This window comes from Oratosquilla oratoria, chromosome 3, assembly GCF_046742065.1.
Source record: "Oratosquilla oratoria isolate Oo_2021 chromosome 3, ASM4674206v1, whole genome shotgun sequence".
Lineage (NCBI taxonomy): Eukaryota > Metazoa > Arthropoda > Malacostraca > Stomatopoda > Squillidae > Oratosquilla > Oratosquilla oratoria.
In genome coordinates, this window is record NC_134779.1 from 85759056 (window position 1) to 85783241 (window position 24186).

Below are 24186 nucleotides of genomic sequence, written 5' to 3' on the forward strand. Positions count from 1 at the left end.
CGGTCAGTGATCGTGCGGGAAATCCGACTTGTCGAGGGCGAATCCGGATGATGGAGGGGAAGTCCGGAATATTGACAGTTTTGTGTTGCTTGGCGTCTGCCCCGGCGTAGGATTCACACCGTCATCTCAGCATACAGCGCCAAAGTCATTGGAGTCGGTTGGCGTCACCATAGCAAACAGCACAGCCAATGAGAACACTGTGCATTTCTGTTTGCCCGTGTGTTCCTAACAGACTGCCTGAGACTACTCCGGCCCTCGGCTGAATAAAATTGTTTTGTATACCCACGGGTAGCGACCCTGACAACGTAAGCCTTGAGACGGAGTACTTTTTTATGTAACTGTAAATTTCCAAGGATAGAGACGAATAGAAATTTGCACGAGAGGCATGACAAACGATAGCATAGGCGTTCAAATCATGCAAGGGGTTGGTGGATGTCGTTGTTAAATAAGGTCTTAAATTGGCTGGTGACTGGGTACTTGGGATGGATACGGGTGGATGGGTAGGGATGAGGAAGGGAGGGTGGGCAGGTGAGAATTCTTTGCTGATGTGGTGAAATTATTTTAGCTTTTGTACGTTGGGAGGAACACGAAATCTGGGGACGGTAAACATATACATTTAGTGGCTGTGCTCGTATGGATTGACTGTGGGTGCGGTTGACCGCTTGTATAGATGCAGGTTGGCAGTTTGTATGGGTTTAGGTCGACCACTTATGTGGGTGTAGGTTGACCACTCGTATGGATTCTGTTGAAAGCTTATATGGGTTTGGGCTGCCCATTTATATGGCCATGAGTTGACCGCTTGTGTAGGTTGGATTATCGGTTACTATGCTATGAGTGAAGGTGACTGATTGTATGGATATAGGTTGACTGCTCATATAAATAAAGTAACCTCTTGTGTGGGTGTAGTTTGGCCTTTCCTATGAATTAAATTTTATTATTTATTTGTTTATCTATTTATTTATTATTTATTTACTTATTTGTTTATTTATTAATTTATTCTTCTTGTTGATTGGGAGAGCACAGAGTGTGCAAAGATGGGCCAGTTACGGGAGCTGGTAGTAGAGGCTTATTCTTGTGTTCAACAGTAGACTACATTGAGACCTCGGCTCAGGAGGAAACTATATTGAAATATTTACGTTAATTTTGAAAGTATGAGGTTTAAAATTACCAGCCCTTTTAAACGTTACAGTAGTGAGGCTGTTATGCTGAATATTATGTGTGTGTATGAGTTTACAGGGCATATATGAGAGAGAGACATGTTTATCGGCACATGCTTATGAATGTTTATGAAATTGAAGTTGGCTTGATGGGAGTAGTACAAGTAATCAATGATTTGTATGTTATGGACGAATGGCGCATCTTGCTGTTTGCTGTATGGTGATATGCCAAGGATGGTAAAATCGTGGTTGTATGGGCGACAGTCATGCTGAGTAGCCTTGTAGGTCGCTGGCCATTGAGGCAAAACAGTAGTGAAGGGAGAGCAACGTAGTGTGAGACACCTTAACCTTTGTTTATCATCGTTCAAGACACATGTTCCTTTGTTCATTTTCATAAATGAAGTGTGTTTCGTTATTATTCGTCATAAAAGGCGGTTTCGTTGTATTCCATGTATGAGACGTATGTTTAATCGATACCCGTCATATAAAACGTATGTTTCGATGTTCGCCGTGTAAGACTCATGTTCGGCATTCTCTGTCGTATAAAACGTATGTCATTGTTTACCGTCTTACAAGACGGCCATCTTCTATCGCCCATTTTGTATTTGTTTATAAAATATGTTTCAATTTCCGCTATTCCCTTGGCAGTGACCTTTTCATTCACAGTGAACTTCCTTTATTAGCTTATGTGCACCTTGCATTATCTGCATGTACAGTAGATGAGCTGGTGCATGTATTTACGCGTGCGCATTGCCCGGAAAAATGGAGGTTAATAAGATAATAGGCGAGGAGTCCTTTGAAATGACGTGCAGGAAGCCACCTCGAACGTGTAATTGGGCAGGGAAGCTGAATGGCACAGGGTTTGACCCTACCAATACGGTAGCAACCCCGTGACCAGCATGACGTCGTCTGCGACTACGCTGAGGTCTTTTTCTAAATAAAATCTCGCTTGTCGTGGAGTAGAATAAAAGTTCTGAAGGGTGGTTCATTGTCTAATTTTAAAGAAAATCCTTCAGGGGCAACCCACACAATATATATATATATATATATATATATATATATATATATCTATATATATATAATGTGTTTGCATGTGTGTGTATGTAATGGAACAAATTACTAGTTGCAGGGAAGTATTTCAAATGATTAAATGTGGCAGTCGCGAAACTTCGATCCCGGGGCCCCATATTGAGAATTCCTTCTGCTAAAAGAACAGCAGAATTATATGAACTTATATCCTGGATTGGGAGCAACTGAAACCTTCAGTCCGACAATCTCCCGTTTTATACACTTACTTTTTTGTAGCTAGTGATTTGTTCCATAATATTTTGATGTTAAACAACCTCACTAGCCAATCCGCTATAACCGTACCTAAATTTTTTAGACATTCCGCATGACATCCATCCAAAACAGGTGCCTTACCATCTTTCATAATTTTAATGCTCCATGTACCTTATCTTTTCCTATTTCCCTGTCATTTTCCCCTATCATTGCTTTAATTTTCTTGGTTCTTCCCACTTCTACAGCCAGTCAATCCCTAACCTCCTCTACATTCATTAAGTCTCTAAAATACTCTACCTATCTTTCCCTTACCGCCTTCATTTCACTTCACTTCGCCTTATACCTTTTCCTCTCCACCCGACTCACCCCCTCACTTTTAATTTATTTCCGAAACACCTTTTTATAAAAAAAAAAAAAAAATTATGTCATACTTATACCCCATTTTATATCTGCTCCTTTATCTTACAGTTTCTTCTCCCGTTTTCTTGTGCTTTTCATATGCTTTCCTACTTTTACCTTGCAGTAAACCCACACATGCTCGCTTTTTCTCTTGTACTACTTCCTTCACCTCATCATCCCAGCATTCATTACCCTTCTATTCCTTCCCATCTTCCTCATTCCTTATACCATATTTGCACACTTTGCCATTTCCTCCTTGAAACATACCAATTCTACTTCTACTCCTACCTCCCCTGTATCCCTCACCACCCCCCACACTTCTCTCAGCTTCTAATGGTGTTCCATCTTTTCCTTCTCGTTCAATTTGTTTACTCTAAGCACCTTTCTATCTTCCTCCCTTTTTTATTCCTCCATTTATCCTCCACTCAATTTCCCTTCTACCAAAAGATTATCTGATGCTCCCCCCCCACTCTCTCCCCTAAGAACATGGACATCCGCAACTCTTCCTATCCTTCCTTTGGTTACTACTACTGTATATAGTCCAGTGATGTCCTATCAACCACCTTCCTGTCCGCCCTTTCCCGTGTGTATTTATCATTTATGGTTGACTCTTCTTAAACCCTGTTTTAGCTATCATCAATTTCTTTTCTAAACAAATTCCCAACATCTTCTCTCCACTTTAATTTTTATTTGGCACCCTTACATCTTTTGACTCATCCTCTTCTCTACTATTGAAGTCCACTAACACCACTAAATTTATATTCTCCCCAAAACCTCTCTAATCACTAGATTAAATATATCGGAAAGTATCCCTTTTCTCTTCACTTTTCTCAGAACCAGGTCCATACACACCTTCACCCACGTTAACCTTGAAGATACTTCCCTCCACTCCACCATGCACTTTCCTATCTCATTACTTTCCAGCAGAGCTACTTCCCTCCCACGCCCCCTAATCACTTTTGACACTCTCGCCACCACACTCCCAAACTCAAAATCGTTCCTCCCTTTCAACTTAGTGTCGTTTAATGCTAACACACACATTTTCCCTCTCATATATATATATACTGCCTATCTCTTCCCTTTTACTCTCATCAGTATCACAACCACGCTCATTTAATGTTTGTGGTTGGAGTTCTCCTCCCAGACCCTCTCATGCCTTTCTTACACGTAAGATGAACATGCAGAGAGCAGGATACATAATCTCGGCGGAAATACCGATATACTCGATTTTTTTTTTTTTTTTTTTTTTTTTTTTTTTTTTTTTTTTTTTTTTTTTTTTTTTTTTTTTTTTTATTAAGTGAAGGTGATTGATGTTGATGACTATCGCAAGGTGCCACCTTTGTTAACTATTACCTCGCGATTCACTGACTGGAAACCCACGTCTCTCTCAGAAGAAATTGACTTCTTTTCTTTGTTGGTTTAGTGTGTGTGTATGCGTACGTGCGCGCGTGCATCAACCACTCACCCCAGGTCGTCGTCAGGCGGATGTGTGGCTTGTTGGCCAGTCACCGCGTCATCCACCCCCCACCCCCCCAACTCCGACCGTCCGGCAGATATTTATTTTGGCCACTTTTCAAGGGTAAAATTTGCACCTTGTCATGGTTGCATTATCAGCTTTGTTTACCTCGGGGGTGGGGGCTTAATGTATGTGAGTCTGTGTGCGCTCGCGTCTGACCCATGAGTTACCAAGACCTTGCAGATGTAGCTGTCCTTTTCGACTATTTAATAATTGTATATGCAGTATTAAATCTTTAAGTAAACAAAACTGCTAACGGGACATCGAAAGATATATATGCGTAATTCTACATACGAGTATTCTTCAGGCTCAGAATGTCATACATATTTTCAAACCGTATTCACCTCGCTTTGTCCAGGGTCACACTACTTAGCGACAACTAGCACGAACCAGCGACACCTAACAAGAACTAGCGTCAACTGCATTAATTAAACCGACAACTAATATTTTTGGGCATGAAATGTATCTTGCAATGATTCAAAATGTATTCGAACCTAATTTAATGCGATATACACAACCTAAAGTTAATCTATTTGCCAATGAATTAGCCTCAACTAATCTCAGTTGACGCTGGGGGTCTCACTAAACGCCGACCAAACCGACCAAAGCCGCCCAAACCCAAACAATGACGGTTTTTGCTCAAATGCACAATTTTATATAAAAAGTTAGCATATGGTTGCATTATTTGACCCATTTTCTTTAGAATGTGTCATTCGATGCGCTTCCCTCCTGCATGCTCACTAATGATGTTGAGCTTCTAGGCTGGGTTTTTCAAAATAAATTTTTGCACTATCTTGGCGCTAAATATATCTTGACATTAAACATCATGGTAACACAGAGCGTTACCATGACATTTAACATCGAAATAAACTAACGCCAGAATTAGTTTTTTGAGCAACCTAACCCTAGACTCCTTGTTATAATATGTTATCAATGTTAGGCAACTTTTTATGCAACAATTACACTATTACCTTAGTCCACACATGAAAGTTGTATAATTTCATATTGGCTGCTTGTTATTGTGGCAAAGTAGCATGCAGTCAATACTTTAGGGTCTATATGGGGCGCCCCTACGGACCAGAGCCACACATCATTTTGTCTATGATAGAAGAAATTCTGTTCATAGAGAAATGATGACACTTTTATACTACGACTGTCCCTCCGTTATGCTGTCCCCCAACCCCTTGTTGCTGTCCTGTACCATTTCTCTGAGTATTCTCTTTCTGTGATGGGGGAATTCCCTGTGGTGGGGGAAAAGAATACTGCCACCAAGTATCCCACTTGGATCGTAAGAGGCGAGAAGAAAGGGACGGGGAGAGGGACTAGGCATCCTTCTCCCTGTAGCCCTACGGGGCATATAACCTAAAAAGAAAAGTGAAGGCATAAGGGGTGCTGGAGGGCCTCGGGCCAGCACCCTAAGGTTTGGGTCTTTTAATGTGCGTGGATGTGGTACAGATGAGAGTAAAAGGGAAGAGATAGGTAGTATGTTTGTGAGAAGAAAGATGGATGTGTTGGCTTTGAGTGAAACTAAGTTGAAAGGGAAGGGTGAGTGTAAGTTTGGGAGTGTAAGTGGGAGGTTATCAGGAGTGAAGAGAGGGCGAGGGAGGGAAGGGGTGGCTATTCTAGTAAGTGAGGAGATAGGTAAACAGGTAGTGGAGTGGAAGGAGGTTTCCTCAAGGATAATGTGGATGAAGGTGAAACTGGGAAAGGAGATGTGGGTCTTTGTAAGTGCATATGGGCCTGGCAGTGAGAAGAGCGTGGAAGAAAGGGAGGCCTTTTGGATAGATTTAAATGAGTGCATAGAGGGTTTAGGAAGAAATGTCAATGTAATAGTACTGGGAGACCTTAATGCTAGGGTGGGAAATGGTCCAATCGATGGAGTGGTTGGGAAGTGTGGAGTTCCAGGAAAGAATCGTAGTGGAGAGTTGATGGTGGAAATGTCTCTAGAAAGAGAGTTGATGATAGCAAATACAGTGTTTCGGAAGAAAGTCAAGCATAAGTACACATGGGAGAGGTTGGTGGAGGGAAGGGTGGTAGATAGAGCGCTAATGGATTATGTAGTGGTAAATAGGATTATGATAGGAAGAGTTAAGGATGTACATGTGCTAAGGGGAGAGGGTGGGGGAATATCAGATCATTTTTTGGTGGAAGGTAAGCTGAGAGTGGAGGATAGATGGAGAAAGAGGAAAGGGACAAAAGGTAGGGAGGTTCTTAGAGTGAACTCATTGAATGAAAAGGAAAAGGTGAAGGAGTACGAAAAGAAGCTGAAGGAGGAGTGGGAGGGAGTAAAGGATGGAGCAGAGATGGGTGTGGAGGAGGAATGGGGATGGTTCAAGGAGGGAGTCTTAAAGTGTGCAAGGATGGTGTGTGGAACAAGAAGGACAGGGGGAAATAGAAGAAAGGGTAGTGAATGGTGGGATGAGGAAACAAAGAAGGTTGTAGAAGAGAAGAAGCGAGCATTCACAGATTGGTTACAAAAGAGGACGGGGAGTCATATGAGACGTACAAAGAAAAGAAAAGAGAAGTAAAGCAAAAGGTAAAGGAGGCAAAGAGGAGAGCAGATGTGAAATGGGGTAGGAGTATGACAGAAAATTTTGAAAGTAATAAAAAGATGTTTTGGAAAGAAATTAAGAGAGGAAGAGGAGGCGAATCAAGTAGGGAAGAAAAGGTAAAAGGTACAGATGGAGAGATGATAATGGAAGAGATGGCAGTAAAGGGAAGATGGGCAGAATATTTTAGGGAGTTGCTAAATGTGAAGGAAGATAGGGAAGGAAAGATAGCTGCAGTGGGAAATGCGAAGAAAATGAGAGTGATGAGTGAGGAGAATGGAGGAGAAATAAGGAAGGATGAGGTGAAGGCAGTTGTAAAGATGATGAAAGCAGGTAAGGCACCTGGTCTGGATGGATACCATGCAGAATGTCTGAAAAAGGGAGGTTCAGTGATGGTGGACTGGTTGGTGAGGTTATTTAATGTTTGCTGGAGAGAGGGTAGAGTACCGGAGGACTGGAGAAGTGCCTGTATAGTTCCTCTTTACAAGGGAAAAGGGGACAAGTGTGAATGTAGTAGTTTTAGAGGGATTAGCCTGTTAAGTGTAGTAGGGAAGGCTTATGGGAGGATCTTAATTGAGAGGATTAGGAGAGGAACAGAAGGAGTAATTGGTGAGGAACAGTGTGGTTTTAGGACAGGTAGAGGTTGTGTAGATCAGATTTTTGTGGTAAGACAGATATGTGAGAAAGCTATAGGAAAGGGGAAGGATGTTTTTTGGGCTTTTATGGATCTGGAAAAGGCTTATGATAGGGTAGACAGAAAGGCACTGTGGGAGGTTATGCAGATTTATGGGATAGGAGGAAAGCTTTTGAGAGCTGTCAAGAGTTTTTATGAGAGTAGTAGAGCTTGTGTCAGGATTAGAAATGGAGAGAGTGAGTGGTTTGAAGTAAAGGTGGGACTTCGTCAAGGATGCGTTATGTCACCCTGGCTGTTCAACTTATACATGGATGGGGTGGTGCGAGAGGTGAATACTAGGGTAGTGGGTCAGGGATTGGAGATGGTTAAAGAAAATGGAGAAAAGTGGGAGGTGAGCCAGCTGTTGTTTGCGGACGACACTGCGCTTGTGGCAGGGTCAGAGGAGGGATTGAGGAAGCTGGTGGCAGAGTTTGGGAGAGTATGTGATAGAAGAAAGCTAAAGATAAATGTGGGTAAAAGTAAGGTGATGAGATGTACAAGGGGTGAAAGTGGCAGTAGACTGGAAGTGAACATTAAGGGAGAGCGACTGGAGGAAGTGGATAGTTTTAGATACTTGGGTGCAAGTGTAGCAGGAAAAGGTGGAGGTAGAATGTAAATTGAGAGAAGCGAGTAAATGCCTTGGTGGATTAAAGAGTGTAATGAGGAATAGACATTTGGGAATGGATGCGAAGAGGAGACTGTATGAAGGAGTAATTGTGCCAACAGCACTGTATGGGGCAGAAACGTGGAACATAAGAGAAGAAGAGAGAAGGAGTTTGAATGTGTTTGAGATGAGGTGTCTGAGAAGTATGGTGGGGGTTACTAGGCTGGATAGTGTGAGAAATGAGGAGGTGAGGAGGAGAACAGGGGTGAAAAAGGATTTGGGAGATAGGGTTGATGAAAGAATATTAGGATGGTTTGGACACATGGAAAGAATGAGTGAAGAAAGACTAGTAAAAGAGGTATGGAAGGCAGATGTGGAGGAAGTGAACATGAGGGGACGTCCTAGGATGAGGTGGATGGATGGGGTGAAGGGGGCTTTGGGGAAGAGGGGAATGTCTGTTGAGGAAGAAAGGGAGAGGACGGAAGACAGAGGTGAGTAGAGAATGGTTGTATATGGATGATGTTGTGATTGCATGAGGAGGAATGAGCGGGGGGGTGGGGTAGTATGCGCGAGTAAATTTTGACGCAGCCCGAAGGGATTTCTCCCCGTCCTCTCCTTATATGCAAGGGGGTACGGAGAGGGGGGGTCGCCGATTAAATGAAGCGGCCTTGCTGTGGATGTGCTGTGTCTTGCCACACTGCTTCTGACCCAGGGCGGTGGGCAGGGTGCAGGGATGACCCGTCATCCAGGAGGTGCTCAGATGAGAGGGAGGGTGGGAGGGGTGTGGAGTGTATTTAGGGATGAAATGGGTGGGAGTGTTTTTATGCCTTTCCCTTTTTGGCTACCTCCCTTGGAAGGGGGAAAAAGCCTTGGTATATGTATGTATGTATGTAGATCATTTGTTTCATAAATTTCATTTTTACACAGCATGTGTAAAAAATATTGTTACTTGAAATGATATATAAGTAATTTTTAACATTCTTTTGATAATACTTTTAATATACTTTCAATAATAATTTGTTTTAATAATACTTTCAATAATACTTTCAATGATAAATAAACAATGATAGCAACATTTGGAGGACTGCTATTATAATTTATTTATTTATTATTGAAAGAAAATATATTATTAAAAGAATATTATATCACCGGCGATTTCGGCCCAGAAAAACCTTGGGCCAAAATCATAGGGCCGAAATCACCCGAAGCCATGTGAACTCGGTGTCATCTCGCTGTCAGTGGTACTGCGAAAATTGATGAAAATTCAGTAATAACTATCAACTCAACTGTTGAATTGAAGAAAAAGTGAAGATAAATTGGCAATCAGTGTCAACACAAAATAAATATGATTAATAAATTTCCTCTTAGGTTCTCTCTTGTAATTTTGCTTCGCAATAGCTTTCATCCATTCTATTGTACATATATCTTGTCTTGCATGTTTTACTTTATTTCAAGGATTAGTTTCGGATGACGTGTTGAAAAGGCTTTTCTAGAAGGAAGTGAGCCTCCTCAGGATGTAAACCACCCAACCATTGCGAGTTGGTAATTTACACCAACCCCTGTGCTGGCAGAGCAATATGGCCGCCAGCGTACACTGAGATTAGTTGACGCTAGATTCATCGGCAAATAAATTAAGTTTAGGTCGTGTATATCGCATCAAATTAGGTTCGAATACATCATAAATCATTGCAAGATACATTTTATGCCCAAAAATATTAGTTGTCGGTTTAATTAATGCAGTTGACGCTAGTTCTTGCTAGTTGTCGCTGGTTCTTGCTGGTTGTCACTAGTTGTCATTCATTCATTTATTCATCGTATTCGTCTATTTCACTTCGTCTTCTGTAGCAGTTGGACTCATAATGGAACAGACGGTCTCCGTCAGCTCAGACCTGAACGAAGTCCATAAAACATATCATCGACATCGCCCTTGGCGAAGAAGAACCTGTAACGACTTTGATGACGCTCTGATGACGACGGGGGCGGTGCCAAGGCCGATGGTGTTGTGTGAGTGTGTGTGTGTGTGTGTGTGTGTGTGTGTGTGTGTGTGTGTGTGTGTGTGTGTGTGTGTGTGTGTGTGTGTGTGTGAAAGTTTTATATGTGTGCAGTAATTTTTCTTCCAAAGATGTGTAATTTCTGCCATGTTTTTGATATATTTAGAATCGCAAAATCATTTTTGACCTCTACGTCAAGTTGATATTGACTCGTGTATTTTTTTTTTTTTTTTTTTTTTTTAAGGACAATGGAAGAAGATCGTTTTTGTAAATTTTTTTTTCTTCGGATACTTTTGGGTTCATCTCGGGTTATGCTCAGAAGTATTTTCTCTGGTTTCTTCTTCACTTTTGTGGCTTTCGTCTAAGAAACTTCCTTGATGTCTATCAACAACTCGAACTTGGTAGTTCGTAAATGTTTTGATGCATTTGGTGAATACTTTTTTCTGGCGTTTGGTTAAATTTCTATTTCAGTTTGACGCAGCTTTTGAAGGATTTATATCTGATGTCATATGGAAGACTTTATTTCCATCTGACCTTTTTCTATTTTTATTGACGAATTGAAGACTTTCAATGTCACGCATCTCCTATTTTATTTATTTGCTTCTTTTAGAATAACGTATTTTGGTGTAGTCTTTAGTGTATTTTATGAAGATTAATTTTATTGGCCACATTTTGTGAATAATTGGTCTGTGAATTTGGGCTGGCGACTTATACAGACCCCATCTGATTATTTATTTAGTTTGTTTATCTGTTTATTTTTATCAAGCCTATCTAGTATTCGTCTTTTTAATTTTGGTCTAATAAATTTTATTATATATATATATATATATATATATATATATATATAAATATATGTATATATATATATATATATATATATATACATATATATACATATATATGTATATACATATATATATATATACATATATATATATATATATATATATATGACTATGTTGAAAAATTCATTTGGGCTGATGCGTTTTATGAAGGTCATTTTGGTCAAGGTTGCTTTCATCCAACACATTTGGTGAAAAGGTTTTTAATTTTCAAACGACGAATTAGATTATATATATATATATATATATATATATATATATATATATATATGTATATATATATATATATGTATATATGTATATATATATATATTTGTATATATATATATATACACATTTATATATATATAAATATACACACACACACACACACAAACATATATATATATATACATATATATATATATATGTATGTATATATATATATATATATATATATACGTACATACATACATACACACACTGATACATACACACATACATGCATACATGCATACATACATACACTGATACATACATATACCAACGGTTTTTCCCCTTTACAAGTGATATAGTAAAAACAAAAAAGCATAAAATCCACTTCCACCCATTCCATCCCCATATTCTCCACTTCCATTCACTCCCCTCCCTATCTCATATCTTGTCTCTTCCTGGATGATGGGTCATCCCTGCATCTCGCCCACTGCCCTGGGTCAGAGGCAATGTAGCAAGACACAGTACATCCACAGTAAGGCCGCTTCATTGTATGTATACATATATGTATATATATATATATATGTATATATATATATATATATATACTATATATATATATATATATATATACATACATATAATTGTACTATCATAGTGATGGGTTGAACGCAAAATTTCATGTATGTTTATGTAACTCGAGCATACAAATATAAAAGAAAAATTGCGCTCAACTTATATCTCTTCCTGGATAATGGGTCATCCCTGCTTCTCGCCCACTGCCCTGGGTCAGAGGCAATGTAGCAAGACACAGTACATCCACAGTAAGGCCGCTTCATTTTATGTATACATATATGTGTATGTATATATATACATATATATATATATATATATATATATATATATATAATTGTACTATCATAGTGATGGTTTGAACGCAAAATTTCATGTATATGTATGTAACTCGAGCATACAAATATATAAGAAAAGTTGTGCTCAACTTATATCTCTCTTGATAGCGTAATTGGTAAGTCACTATTGCACTTGTCATGCGATCGCCGGGTTCGAGTCCTTGGCACTACCGCATTTCAATTTCTGCATGTTGGCCTCCATTGAGTCTCTCGATGTTGATGGCTTAGAATTAAAGTGCATTGTGATTGTTAAAATATATTTCTAATCACTGGGACCCTTTCAGTGTTGTACAAATAATTTACCGCGTTCGTATATTTCCAATTGTATTATCATAGAGGAGATGGGTTGAACGCAAAATTTCATGTATGTGTATGTAACTCGAGCATACAAATATATAAGAAAAGTTGCGCTCAACTTATATATTTCTTGATAGTGTAATTGGTAAGTCACTACAGCACTTGTCATGCGATCACCGGGTTCGAGGCCTTGACAGTACCGCATTTCAATTTCTGCATGTTGGCCTCCATTAGGTCTCCCGATGTAGATTGCTTAGAATTAAAATGCATTGTGGTTGTTAAAATGTATCGCTAATCACTGGGACCCATTCAGTGTAGTACACACACACACACACACACACACACATATATATATATATATATATATATATATATATATATAAATGTTCAATGTATATATATGTATATATATATATATATATATATATATATATATGTGTGTGTGTGTGTGTGTGTGTGTGTGTGTGTGTGTGATAATAAATAATAATAATAAGCATCGGTTTATTGGGTATATCAGCATTACTGCTGAAAATATACACCCTACAAGATTATAACATAATAAAACTATGACAGTGAAAAGATGTTGTTACAAGCATTAAAAAACAAAACAAAACAAAAAACAGTAAGCTAAGGAATAGGTATGTAGTACAACAATATTAATTCTTGTTGTTAAGTCCACAAATGTCGGTATGAGACTCTTCTTATACCAGTCGGTGTTTGCTCTAATCGGCTTGATGGTATTATTGTGCGGCACCTGTAGCCGTGGTCGTGGTACCTGTGGAGGTAGCAGGTTCTGGTGCCGAGGATGTTTAACTAGGGTGGCCGCAAATGACCTCAGATTCTGAAGATAGCAGGTCAGCAAGGGTAGGTAGTCCTACTGTGGTGAGAGCGTGCTGATAGGTAGTGTATTCTTTGCCAAGGATTGTGCGACAGGCTCTTTTCTGCACTTTCTCCAGCTGTCGCTGCTGCGTGATTGTGAGTGAGGAGTCCCAGGAGGGTGATGCGTACATCAACTTGGGTAAAATGAAGAAAGTGTAGATGATCTTGAGATCTTCAGCCTGTGCCCCTAATGAACTCAGTCGACGCAGCATATAGCTTGTAGGAAGCTGCCCTGACGGTGTTGGCGGTGTTCTCCTTCCAGGTCAACTTATTGTCGATGGTTATCCCCAGCAGCTTAGTTGACTGGACCACTTGTAGGGGTCGGCCGTCAATTGTCAGCAAGGGAGAGGGAAGAACGTCATTGGAGGTGTGGAAGTGCATTACCACAGTTTTCTTGTGGTTGATGGAGACTTTGTTGTGCACTGTCCATGTGTGTAGCTTGTCCAGCGTGTCCTGCAGTGTTGGACAAAGGGATCCCCACCGTGCAGTCATCAACATATTTCCACCTGTGCGGTGTGCCTCCCAGGGCATCGTTGATGAGTGTGTATGCGTGTGTGTACATGCGTGTGTGTGTATGACTAGGCCATAGTTTGTACACAATAGGAATATGACGTCACTACATGACTGTGACGTCATATAGCATGACGCTGACGTTATAGGTCATGACCTTCACCTCTTTCTTATCCTCCTGCTCCTCCTATTCTCCATCCTCTTTTCCATCCTCATATTTCTCCTCCTCCTCCTCATCATCATCACCATTATTGTCCTCCTCCTCCTCCTCTTTTCCTCCTTCCTCCTTTTCACCCAGTTCCTCTTATCATCCTCTTCCTCCTCTTTCTCCTCCTCCTCCTCCGCCTATTTTTCATCAACCTTTTCATCCTCCTCTTCGTTCTCTTTCTTCTACTCCCTTTCTATACATCATTCTGGTCCTCCTCTTCCTCCTCCTTCGCCTCCTCCTCCTCCTCCTCCTCCTCTTGGGGACCCGAACCAAAGGCTGGCAATTGCTTGACCACGCCGAAGAGGTCAACTGCATATCCAGTCGCGAAAGGTTCTGCCTTCAGCTGATCAAAATCGTTCGGGGCGCTGCCAGACAGAACAAAAGATGCAAAGTGCGCCATCGCAGCGAATGGGTGGATTTAAAAAGCGGGACGCTGTGAACACTCGGAGTGAAGACCCTTCCTTCGGCTGAATAAAATCGCTTAGCGGTAACCAGAAGTTTATGAATCATCGTTAGCAGTGAAGGGCGTAAACAGACTGTCAAACTGAGCGGAGATGTTGGTCTATGACAGACTGCTGTTGCTGCTGCTCCTGCGTCGTAGGAAAAAAATCTTAGATTCAACTTGATTTCATAATGAAGACGAGGGGAGGAAGAGGAGGAGGAGGAAGAGGGAGGAGAGGAGGGAAGGACGGATGAGGATAGGGAAAGGAGGAAGAGGAAAAAGAGAAGAGAGTTTACCCTACATGTGTATGCAAGTGTGTTCATATATACTGTGACTTGGAGTGTGCTTGTGCGTGTGTGTGTGTGTGTGTGTGTGTGTGTGTGTCTTTGTGTGTGCATTACCTATTTACAACATACAGGGAAAGAACTACGCTCTATATCTTCACCAGTCAAATTAGTGTTTGCATATACCTAATTTACAGGAAAAATGTGTATTACGCACGCATGCAACGCATATAAAACCCGCATAGCTGAAGAAATAATTTAACGTCCACCATGATAAGCTCTCACAACGAAAAGGTGGACCCGAGTAATTTTTTTTTTTTTTTTCTCGAGATTCGAGAGGTTTTTAGACTACCCCTCTGTAATTTAGGGAAGATTTCTCTCTCTTGGATCTCGCGCGCATCGTCATCATTTTCTCTTCGTTTTTTGTTCAAAGTGTTTTGTCGCTAAATCGTACATTTAAGGAGTGGGATCATTACGCACTTAGTGTTGTTAGTGGGCTGGAAGATTGGATTTAGTGTTTTTTTTAATAAAGATTGTTAAGTTTGCAATCCTGCAATCCTGATACGTATTATAGTGATTTTTAGTGATAGCGTGGATTTACTGTAGTGTTGTTTCTGGGTTGAAAGAATGTGTTTAATGTTTCTATCATGGTTAGTGTCGTTTTAGTATTTTCGGTAGAGATGATATTTACGATGACTGTACTGCAATTTGTGTACTATTTTTAGTGACTGCTTATTCAATTTAGTGTGACTTTGATAGAAAGTATGGTAAAGGGACAATAGACAGAAGGTGGAGAGGCGCGCTGGAGAAGTTTGCAGGAGTTACACGTCAAAGGTGTTAAGATTTATGATTCGTGTTTGGATTGCAGTGACATCAAGATTCTAGTTCGGGATCCGCAACACCTAGAAACGGGCACAAACGAAGATTCTAGAAATCGCCAAATAAAGTAGATGCATTAGACTAGTTACAGGAAAAGTCCAGGTGGTAGTAGTGTTGTAGAAGTTTGCAGGAGTAGAGTGGCCGAATTGAACATTTACAGGCACTTACTAGGGGAGTTTGCTAGAGATTGGTAGCTGGAAACACACGGTGGAGAATCTTGCATGAGTATAGCGATAAAAGACGTTGGCAGTTGGAAGCATTCGACAAAGAAGTTTGCAGGAGTACAGTGGCAAAGTCCTTAGAATGCCAAGAACAACAAGAGACTTTCCTTCAGTTATGAACTTTTAGATTGTGGTGGTGATGATGATGATGACGATGACGACGATAATAACGATAATGATGATGATGATGATGATGATGATGATGATGATGATGATGATGATGATGATAATGATGACAACGACGGTGGAGCCACCCAAGGGCCAAGGGCGACACTCCACAAGGCGGCATGAATGGAGGTTGAGTGCCAAGTTTGACGTATCAAAAGGTTGGTATGAGTTGTGTTGGTGGCCTACCATAGGTGTCTGGTGCCATTTGTATTCCGTATGTTACTTGGGAACATACGTGATTACAGTAATGCCCATGAAGTTTGTTGGGGGGAGGGTGTGTGAAAAACTCCGGGTAGAAGCTAAGCTCACTCACTCTTTCAGGGTAGGTGACGCTTCAGTAATGCCACGACAGGCGGAAGATTTTTTTTTCATCAGTAAGTTGTCGTTAGTTTAGGCTTACTTTTGTTATAATTTTGACAGCAATAAACAGCGCCTCTATCCATGGGGCTTATGGCTGGGTAAGGAGGGACCTGAAGACGGCACCAAAAAGGAAAGTTAGTTGAAATACAATATGATCAGCATTCGTTTTTGAGTGGATATTAATTTCCAATAGTAAGATGATGCTGTATGACTCTGGCCTGTAGGGGTATTACTATAATCCATCATATACTGACTGCCTATTTCTCGAAGTGCATTATATCTTATCTGCACTTCTATTGTTTCTTCTGTTTCTTCTTCATCTTTGTTTCTTCAACGGCTGGGGTAAAGTTTGCTCTCTAATAGAACTTTACTAGCTTAACCCCATTGGCACTATCGAGGAGTGGGAGGGCGGTGCCATGGAGAGGAACAAGATACCATGACGGCGCAAGCCAGGACTAAAAGAAATGCGTCACCCGTTAGGAAAGGGGTTGAGGGATTGAAATACAGGGGATGTATTATGTGTGTGTGTGTGTGTGTGTGTGTGTGTGTGTGTGTGTGTGTGTGTGTGTTCGTGTGTGTGTGTGTGGGTGGGTGGGTGTGGGTGTATGCGTGTGTGCGTGCGTGTGTGTGTGTGAATGTGTGCGCGCGTGTGTGTATGTGTGTGTGTGCGCGCGCGCGCGTGTGTGTGTGCATGTGTGTGTGTGTGTGTATATGTGTGTGCGCGCGCGCGTGTGTGTGTACGCGCTCGCGCGTGTGTGTGTGTGTGGTGCGCGCGCGCGCGTGTATGTGCGCGCGTGTGTGTGTGCATGTGTGTACGCGCGAACGTGTGTGTGTGTGTGTGTGCACGCGAGTGTGTGTGTGCATGTGCGTGTGTGTGTGTGTGTGTGTGTGTGTGTGCGTGTGTGTGTGCGCGTGCGTGTGCGTGCGTGCGTGTGCGTGCGTATGTGCATCCCACCACCAAATGCGATACTTCTCAAGATTCATAAGACTTGAAATTTGTCTACGAATGTACTAATTACTCCCCTTAAACGATTTTAGGACAAATTATTGCAGCAGGAAGCAGCAGTTATGAGGATTCATAGAAATCTAAGTACAGTACTCACTTCTTGCAAATTACTTTTGTAGTAACAGTGAATCATGACAACAAGATTAAGGTATTTTATTTTATTTCTGTTCGAACTTTTTCCAGATTGTGGAAAAGTTTGTCTAAGGTTTCACTCGATTTAAATTTGGCCGTGTGTTCCACGGAAATGTAATTAGAAAGAAGACATCCCCACACTTTGTGAAAGGTAGCATCCCACAATTTATGACAAAACCCATTTCGTAGGATCCCCCACAAATGCAAACCCGAGATACTACATGGAATCCACCAACCCCGTGAGACAGACAGACAGGCAAAGAGGTGGGCAGCGGAAGGAGCGAATCAGCCAGTCAGCCAGCTCAGCCCCAGCCCAGCCCAACTCAGCTCAGCCTGCAGTGGTGTGACCTTTGTCTGGGTGACCTCATTTGCTCGGGGAAGGCTTTCGTTTTCCTTCCGCGTTTTCTGCTTTCAGTTTCGGACGCTTGCAGCTGGACCCAGCTGCTCGCGGCTCGGTTCGACTTGGCTTGGCCCTGCTTGGCCTCGGGTTCGGGTTCGGGTCCCTGGCGCAGACAGGTGGGCGGTTGTTCGCGTGGCCTCGCACGTGCCTTGTGTGTGTGTATACCCGGTATGTGTGTGTGTGTGTGTGTGTGTGTGTGTGTGTGTGTGTGTGTGTGTGTTTGTAGAGACATTCGTTAAACTGTGGGCGGGGATTTGGGTGTGTGTCTGCGTGTAAGGTCACAGCATTACCCATAGATCGGTCACATATGAGTTCTGAGCTCACATTCGGGAGGGTGGGGGGAGGATAGCTGTCGATAACGAGTCCAATACGTGATCCAAGACCATGGTGAATCACAAGGCACGTGCGAGGCCACGCGAACAACCGTCCACCTGTCTGCGCCAGGGACCCGAACCCGAACCCGAGGCCAAGCAGGTCCGAGGCGAGTCGAACCGAGCCGCGAGCAGCTGGGTCCAGCTGCAAGCGTCCGAAACTGAAAGCAAAAACGTGGAAGGAAAACGAAAGCCTTCTCTGTGGCGCAGTGGTAGAGTTCCCGGCCGCCACTACGGCGGTCCGTGTTCAAAACCCGTCCAGGGCTGAAATAATTTTACTTTCGCTGCGTTGCGAGTCGTTACTCCAACTCTCGTGGGCGGGGAGTTGGGTGTGTGTGTGCGTGTAAAGTCACAGCATTACCCATAGATCGGCCATATATTAACTCTGAGCTCTTTTCCGGAAGGGAAATAGCTGTCATTCACGAGTCCAATACATAATCCAAGACCATGGTGAATCACACACACACACACACACACACACACACACACACACACACACACACACACACACACACACACACACACACACACACACACACACACACACACACACACACACACATTCAGATAATTCAAAGCTTACTGTATGAGTTTGAACGAAGGTTGTGCAAGTAAAAGGAATATGAAGAAGTTTATAATAGTTCTGTTATCGATATGCCATAACTAAGAGCCACCCATGATCAAAATATCCCAAATGACATTTTTTCCCCTTTAATGATTACTTGGCAGATTATTGACGCATTTTATGTGAGAAATATATCTAACTGATGATCATTAGGATCATTTGAAAAATGATTGAAAGATGATTTTATAGTAGACATCGGCTATTTACGAAATGGAAGGTGCAGGCGCCCGTCTCCTGAAAGCCGAGCGTACACCCTCCTTTCACTCCGCTGGAATACAATATATACAGATTATACAGATTTCTAACTCCTCTGGCATATCAGACTTCATTTCATGTCCGGAGTGGGAGCGCTTCTTGAATCAATTACTTCAACAAAAACGTCTGCGTTGGATGCTTGGGTTGGTGGGGCATCGCCACCTGAGTGAAAGAACCGAGCCGAGGACCCTCAGGGATTCTGCCACTCGACCTTGGTTTCAACTCAGCGCCTTTCTGTTAGCTGAGCCTTGAGAAAGGACCATAAAGTCTGGTTAACCTCGATGAAGTTTCAACATGAGGAGGAAGCGGAGGTGTGTTTACCTAAACAAAACAAAACAAGATAAAAAAAAAATTGCGGTTTATTGAAACAAGGCGACTGGAAGAAGGAGCTGAACAAATTATGACTGTATATATTACAAATCTTAATATGAGTGGTGATGAATTCAAACTAATAAGAGTTAGAAAATATTGTCTTTATCAGATCATACGGACTCTGATAATCTCAATCATGGTATATTTGTGTGTGTGCATATGTGCATTTCCCAAATTGTTATATACAAGACGTTCAGAAGGTCCCGCCTCTACCCCTCAGTTGTTCAAATGTGTGTGTGTGTGTGTGTGTGTGTGTGTGTGTGTGTGTGTGTGTGTGTGTGTGCGTGCGCTTATGTAAGTGTGTACTGTTGAAGGAATGACCCGTCTTGTGATGTAGCAAGTGCCCATGTGTCATAGTTTGCCTTGACTGAATTCGCGAATGCTCTTGAGTTCCACATTGTACATATGGGTGTACATACAAGTGCCCCTTTCAAGATGGTGATATCTCTCTCTCTCTCTCTCTCTCTCTCCCTCCCCCATCTCTCTCTCCCTCCATCTCAATCTCTCCTTCTCCTTTCTTAACCTGTATAAAATCATTTAGCGCCCGCCAGCATAATATCACTGAAGAGCGCCACTGCCCCATTTTGATTCCTTAGATTAAATCCCTTCTGCTCCTTCATCCCTGCCCCTGCTCTTCCTCACCTCTTTCTCTTGCTCCTCCTACCCCTTCTCTTCCTCTTCCTCCTGTCCCAGACACCTCCTCTTCCTGCCCTCTTACTCTTGCTCCTTCCCCCCTCCTCTCCTTCCTCCTCCTTCTGTCCATTTCCCCTCCTCTTCCTCCCCTCTTCCTCTTGCTTCTCCTTCCCTCCTCCTGTCCCAGACACCTTACTATACTCCTTCCTCCCCCTAATTTTCCCTTTCCTTCTCTTCCTTCCTCTTCGCCTACCTTAACACCCTCTTTCTGTCTCTCCCTCCTCCTCCACAACCCCTTCTTCCTCCTCCGTTCTTTTCTTCTCATTCTTCGCCACTTCCTCTTCTTACTCTTCCAATCTCCTTCCTCCTTTTCTTTATATTTGAGGGACTTTAGCGACACCCTTACGGACCAGGGTTACGCAGCAATATTCTTTTATTAAAAACGAGTACCCACCCAATGAAGAATACCTCTCAGCTTCTTGTACCATTCCTTTGTAGGATCCTTCATAAATCTTCTTTAGCACCTGTATGACCTCACCTCTTTGGCGTGATATTGCCACTTAGGATAGAAGCGCCGGTGAATTACTGGCAAGAAAGTGCGGGCCTTCCGCCTGCCCACACCCCTAACTTGAACCTGGAACATCTCCGCATCCAGCCTGGAACCGCCGGCCCGTCAGTACCCGCTCCCCTGCAGAATCTCGGCACCAAACGCACTGCGGGAATTCCCACGCAAGTCTTTGATATTTCCAGTCATTCTATATTTAATCACAGATATCCCCAAGGACACCGTAACGTCATCTAGTCCCCAGGGCTGGAATAATTTCAGTATCGCTGTGCTGCGAGCCGTTACTCCAGCTCTTGAGACAGGGAGTTGGGTATATGTGTGTGTGTGTGTGTGTAAAGTCACAGCATTACCCATAGATCGATTGTATACGAGCTCTGAGCTCTCATTCGGGAGGGCAATAACTAGGCCCCAGATCGATTCCCAAGCTACGACAGGATTGATTAATTTTTTGAAACTCACTGTTACGAGTGATTTCTTCCAATTAAAGGCGTCGGTCCAGCTCTGCCAAACCCTATGAGTTGAGCTTGGGGCTCCGTGAAAAGAAGGTTAGGACGGCAGTTAACAGTCTACCTTGTTTCATGGGAGTTAGCTCTAAGTTTTCGATCCCTTTTGTAGCTCCTATAGTTTTGTTGGTAGAGCGTCGGTTTAGCATCACGCTAGGTCTCAGATAGATTCCCTAGCTACGGCTTGGTTGATTATATATATATATATATATATATATATATATATATATATATATATATATATATATATATATATATATGTATATATATATGTATGTATGTAATATATATATATATATATATATATATATATATATATATATTTTTTTTTTTTTTTTTTTTCTGGCCGGATTTGATCTATAATTTTGCCTAAGAGTTGGTATTTATTCCAGTGAAGTACGATTTTCATTTACAAAGGATTACAAAGGCAGAGCATGCTGACAGGAGACCTTTTGGTCCATACCTCGGATGCGAAAGAAATATATAATAATGATAAATAAAATAAATAAAATTAAAATGATAATGATATAAATAATAGTAATAAAAATAAGTAAATGCATAGGTATAGTTAAATAATGAACAACAGGTAAATAGTGAATAATAATAGATTGACAGATAAATAATGATAAATGAAAATCAATCAAATAATAAACAAACAGACAAATAATAAAAAAAAATCTTAGATGTTTATCTAAACGAATCTTAAAGCTTCGAACTGAAGTACATTGCACTGCATCTGAAGGAAGTCTATTCCATTCATTAACTACACGGTTGGTGAAGTTATTTCTACACACTTCCAAATGAAATCTATTTCCTGACAGTTTGAGACCATTATTTCTTGTCGGATTCTCTTTCAGTGTAAACATTTTGTCACTTTTGATGTCAATCCCCTTTACAATCTTAAAGACCTGTATCAAGTCACCTCTGAGTCTTCGCTTTTTTAGGGAAAACAGATTCATATGTATTTGTTCATTTCTTTATTGTAATTTTTCCCCATCTTATGTTAATGTGTTCTTGTGTCCTTTCGGGTCTTTTGGGAGTCATGAAAATTTCCCCCCGAGAGTTCCTTAGGAAATAAATAACCAGTAATTTCTTTGATGCCGGACGATTACACTCAGCGGCGGAATGCCCAGGCGGCTGCAGCAAGCTACAATGACGAAACATGAATGTCGACAGGGGAGACCTTTGGGTCCTTGATGTCGAATGTACAAAAGTGTAGTGCAGACATAGACAAATGTCTAAGAGTGTTTCATAAGTTGAAGGTTTGATGTACAAAAAGGTTGGGAGGCGTTCCTTAAGACATTTTCTTCAGGAGATTTGGAAATAGTATTTGGGGTGGGGATGATGTGCAAAACAACAAAATTAAGATCTTCTTACGTCACCCCTGAGTTCCACTGGAGATTTTCCTCAGCGATGAGGTTTTACCCCTTTTTTATACGAGAAACATCGTTTCATAGCTAGAAGACTTTGGTGCTGTCTTCCCCTGCAGGTGGTTCGTAAGCGGAAAGGTCGAGTACCTCCGAGTTATAAACATTGTGTTTCACAGACGTTTCTACCCTGGAGGTTCACCAACAGCATTCTATATCCTGAAGAGCTTGAAAACCTCTCACTATCTTCCCCAGCAGGCGACTAAATCCTCTCGACCTCTTTGTCTTTCAGGATGTATTGGCTACACAGCGCCGTGAAGGGCCTCGGAGTGTTCGCAGCAATCCTCCCTTTCACACTGTCCTATTCCTTCCTCTCAGTGAGTTAAAAAAACAAAGACTTTCGAGACACGGATGGCGATTGTTCATGAAATTTAATTGGTGGCGGCCCCTCCCAGGAACTAACACTGCATTCTTTCTACTCTCTGCTTCTTCTTCTCCCTGTGTGTATTTTGGTCTTCGGAACGCGAATGCGTACTCACGGCATTGGAATTTCAACAGCGATTAACTTTGTCGTCTTCTTTTTAGATTTCTATAGACATTTCACCCTGGTACTCATCTGCATACTCATGGTGATGGATGCCTCTACCGACAGGAACTAACATCGACATATGCACTCTATGTTGTAATATATATATATATATATATATATATATATATATATATATATATATATATATATATATATATATATATATATGTGTGTGTGTGTGTGTGTGTGTGTGTGTGTGTATGCATATATGTATCCATATACTTAAATGAATGTGTGTATATATATATGTATATATATATGTATGTATATATGTGTGTGTAATACACACACACACATACATGTGTGTGTGTGTGTGTGTGTGCGTGTGTATGTACATATACATATATATATATATATATATGTATATATATATATATATGTATATATATATGCATATATATAGTGTGTGCTTGTATATATATATATATATATATTATATATATATATATATATATATATATATATATATATATATATATATATATATAATGTAAAGCGAAACCGGACAGGAATAAACTCCGAATTCATACCTCTGACTTCTTCCATTTTTCTCATATATATATATATATATATATATATATATATATATATATATATATATATATATACATACATATATATACTCGTATATATATATACATACGTATTTATACACACACACACACACACACATATATATATATATATATGTATACATATATGTATTATATATATATATATATACATATATGTATCATATATATATATATATATGTGTATGAGTATATATATTATATATATATATATATATATATATATATATATATATGCTGATACATTGTGACAAGTTGATGAAGGTGGAAAAAGAAGTCACGGGTCTAGTTCCGAGTTCCTGAGTTTATTCCTGACCGGTTTCCAAACGGAACCCACCTCCAAGGAGGGAACGCGGTCCTACTCAGACTATGTATACTGCCAGCTTCACTCCAGAGTCACATTCCTCTGAAGAAGCATAGAGCGAAACCGGTC

General features: G+C 41.0%; 1 protein-coding gene across 5 annotated transcripts in view; it reads left to right on the top strand.

The window, feature by feature from the left end:
- The window catches only part of LOC143024170 (putative fatty acyl-CoA reductase CG5065), a 510045-nt gene that overhangs the window by 474456 nt on the left and 11403 nt on the right, over positions 1-24186 (top strand). The window contains exon 10 of one of the 5 annotated variants that reach the window (XM_076182987.1): positions 22885-22969. The exons of the other annotated variants lie outside the window; for them this stretch is intronic. Within the exon in view, the coding sequence (XP_076039102.1) occupies positions 22885-22969 (85 nt within the window). The remainder of the gene's footprint in view (positions 1-22884; positions 22970-24186) is intronic. 5 annotated transcript variants of the gene reach the window in all.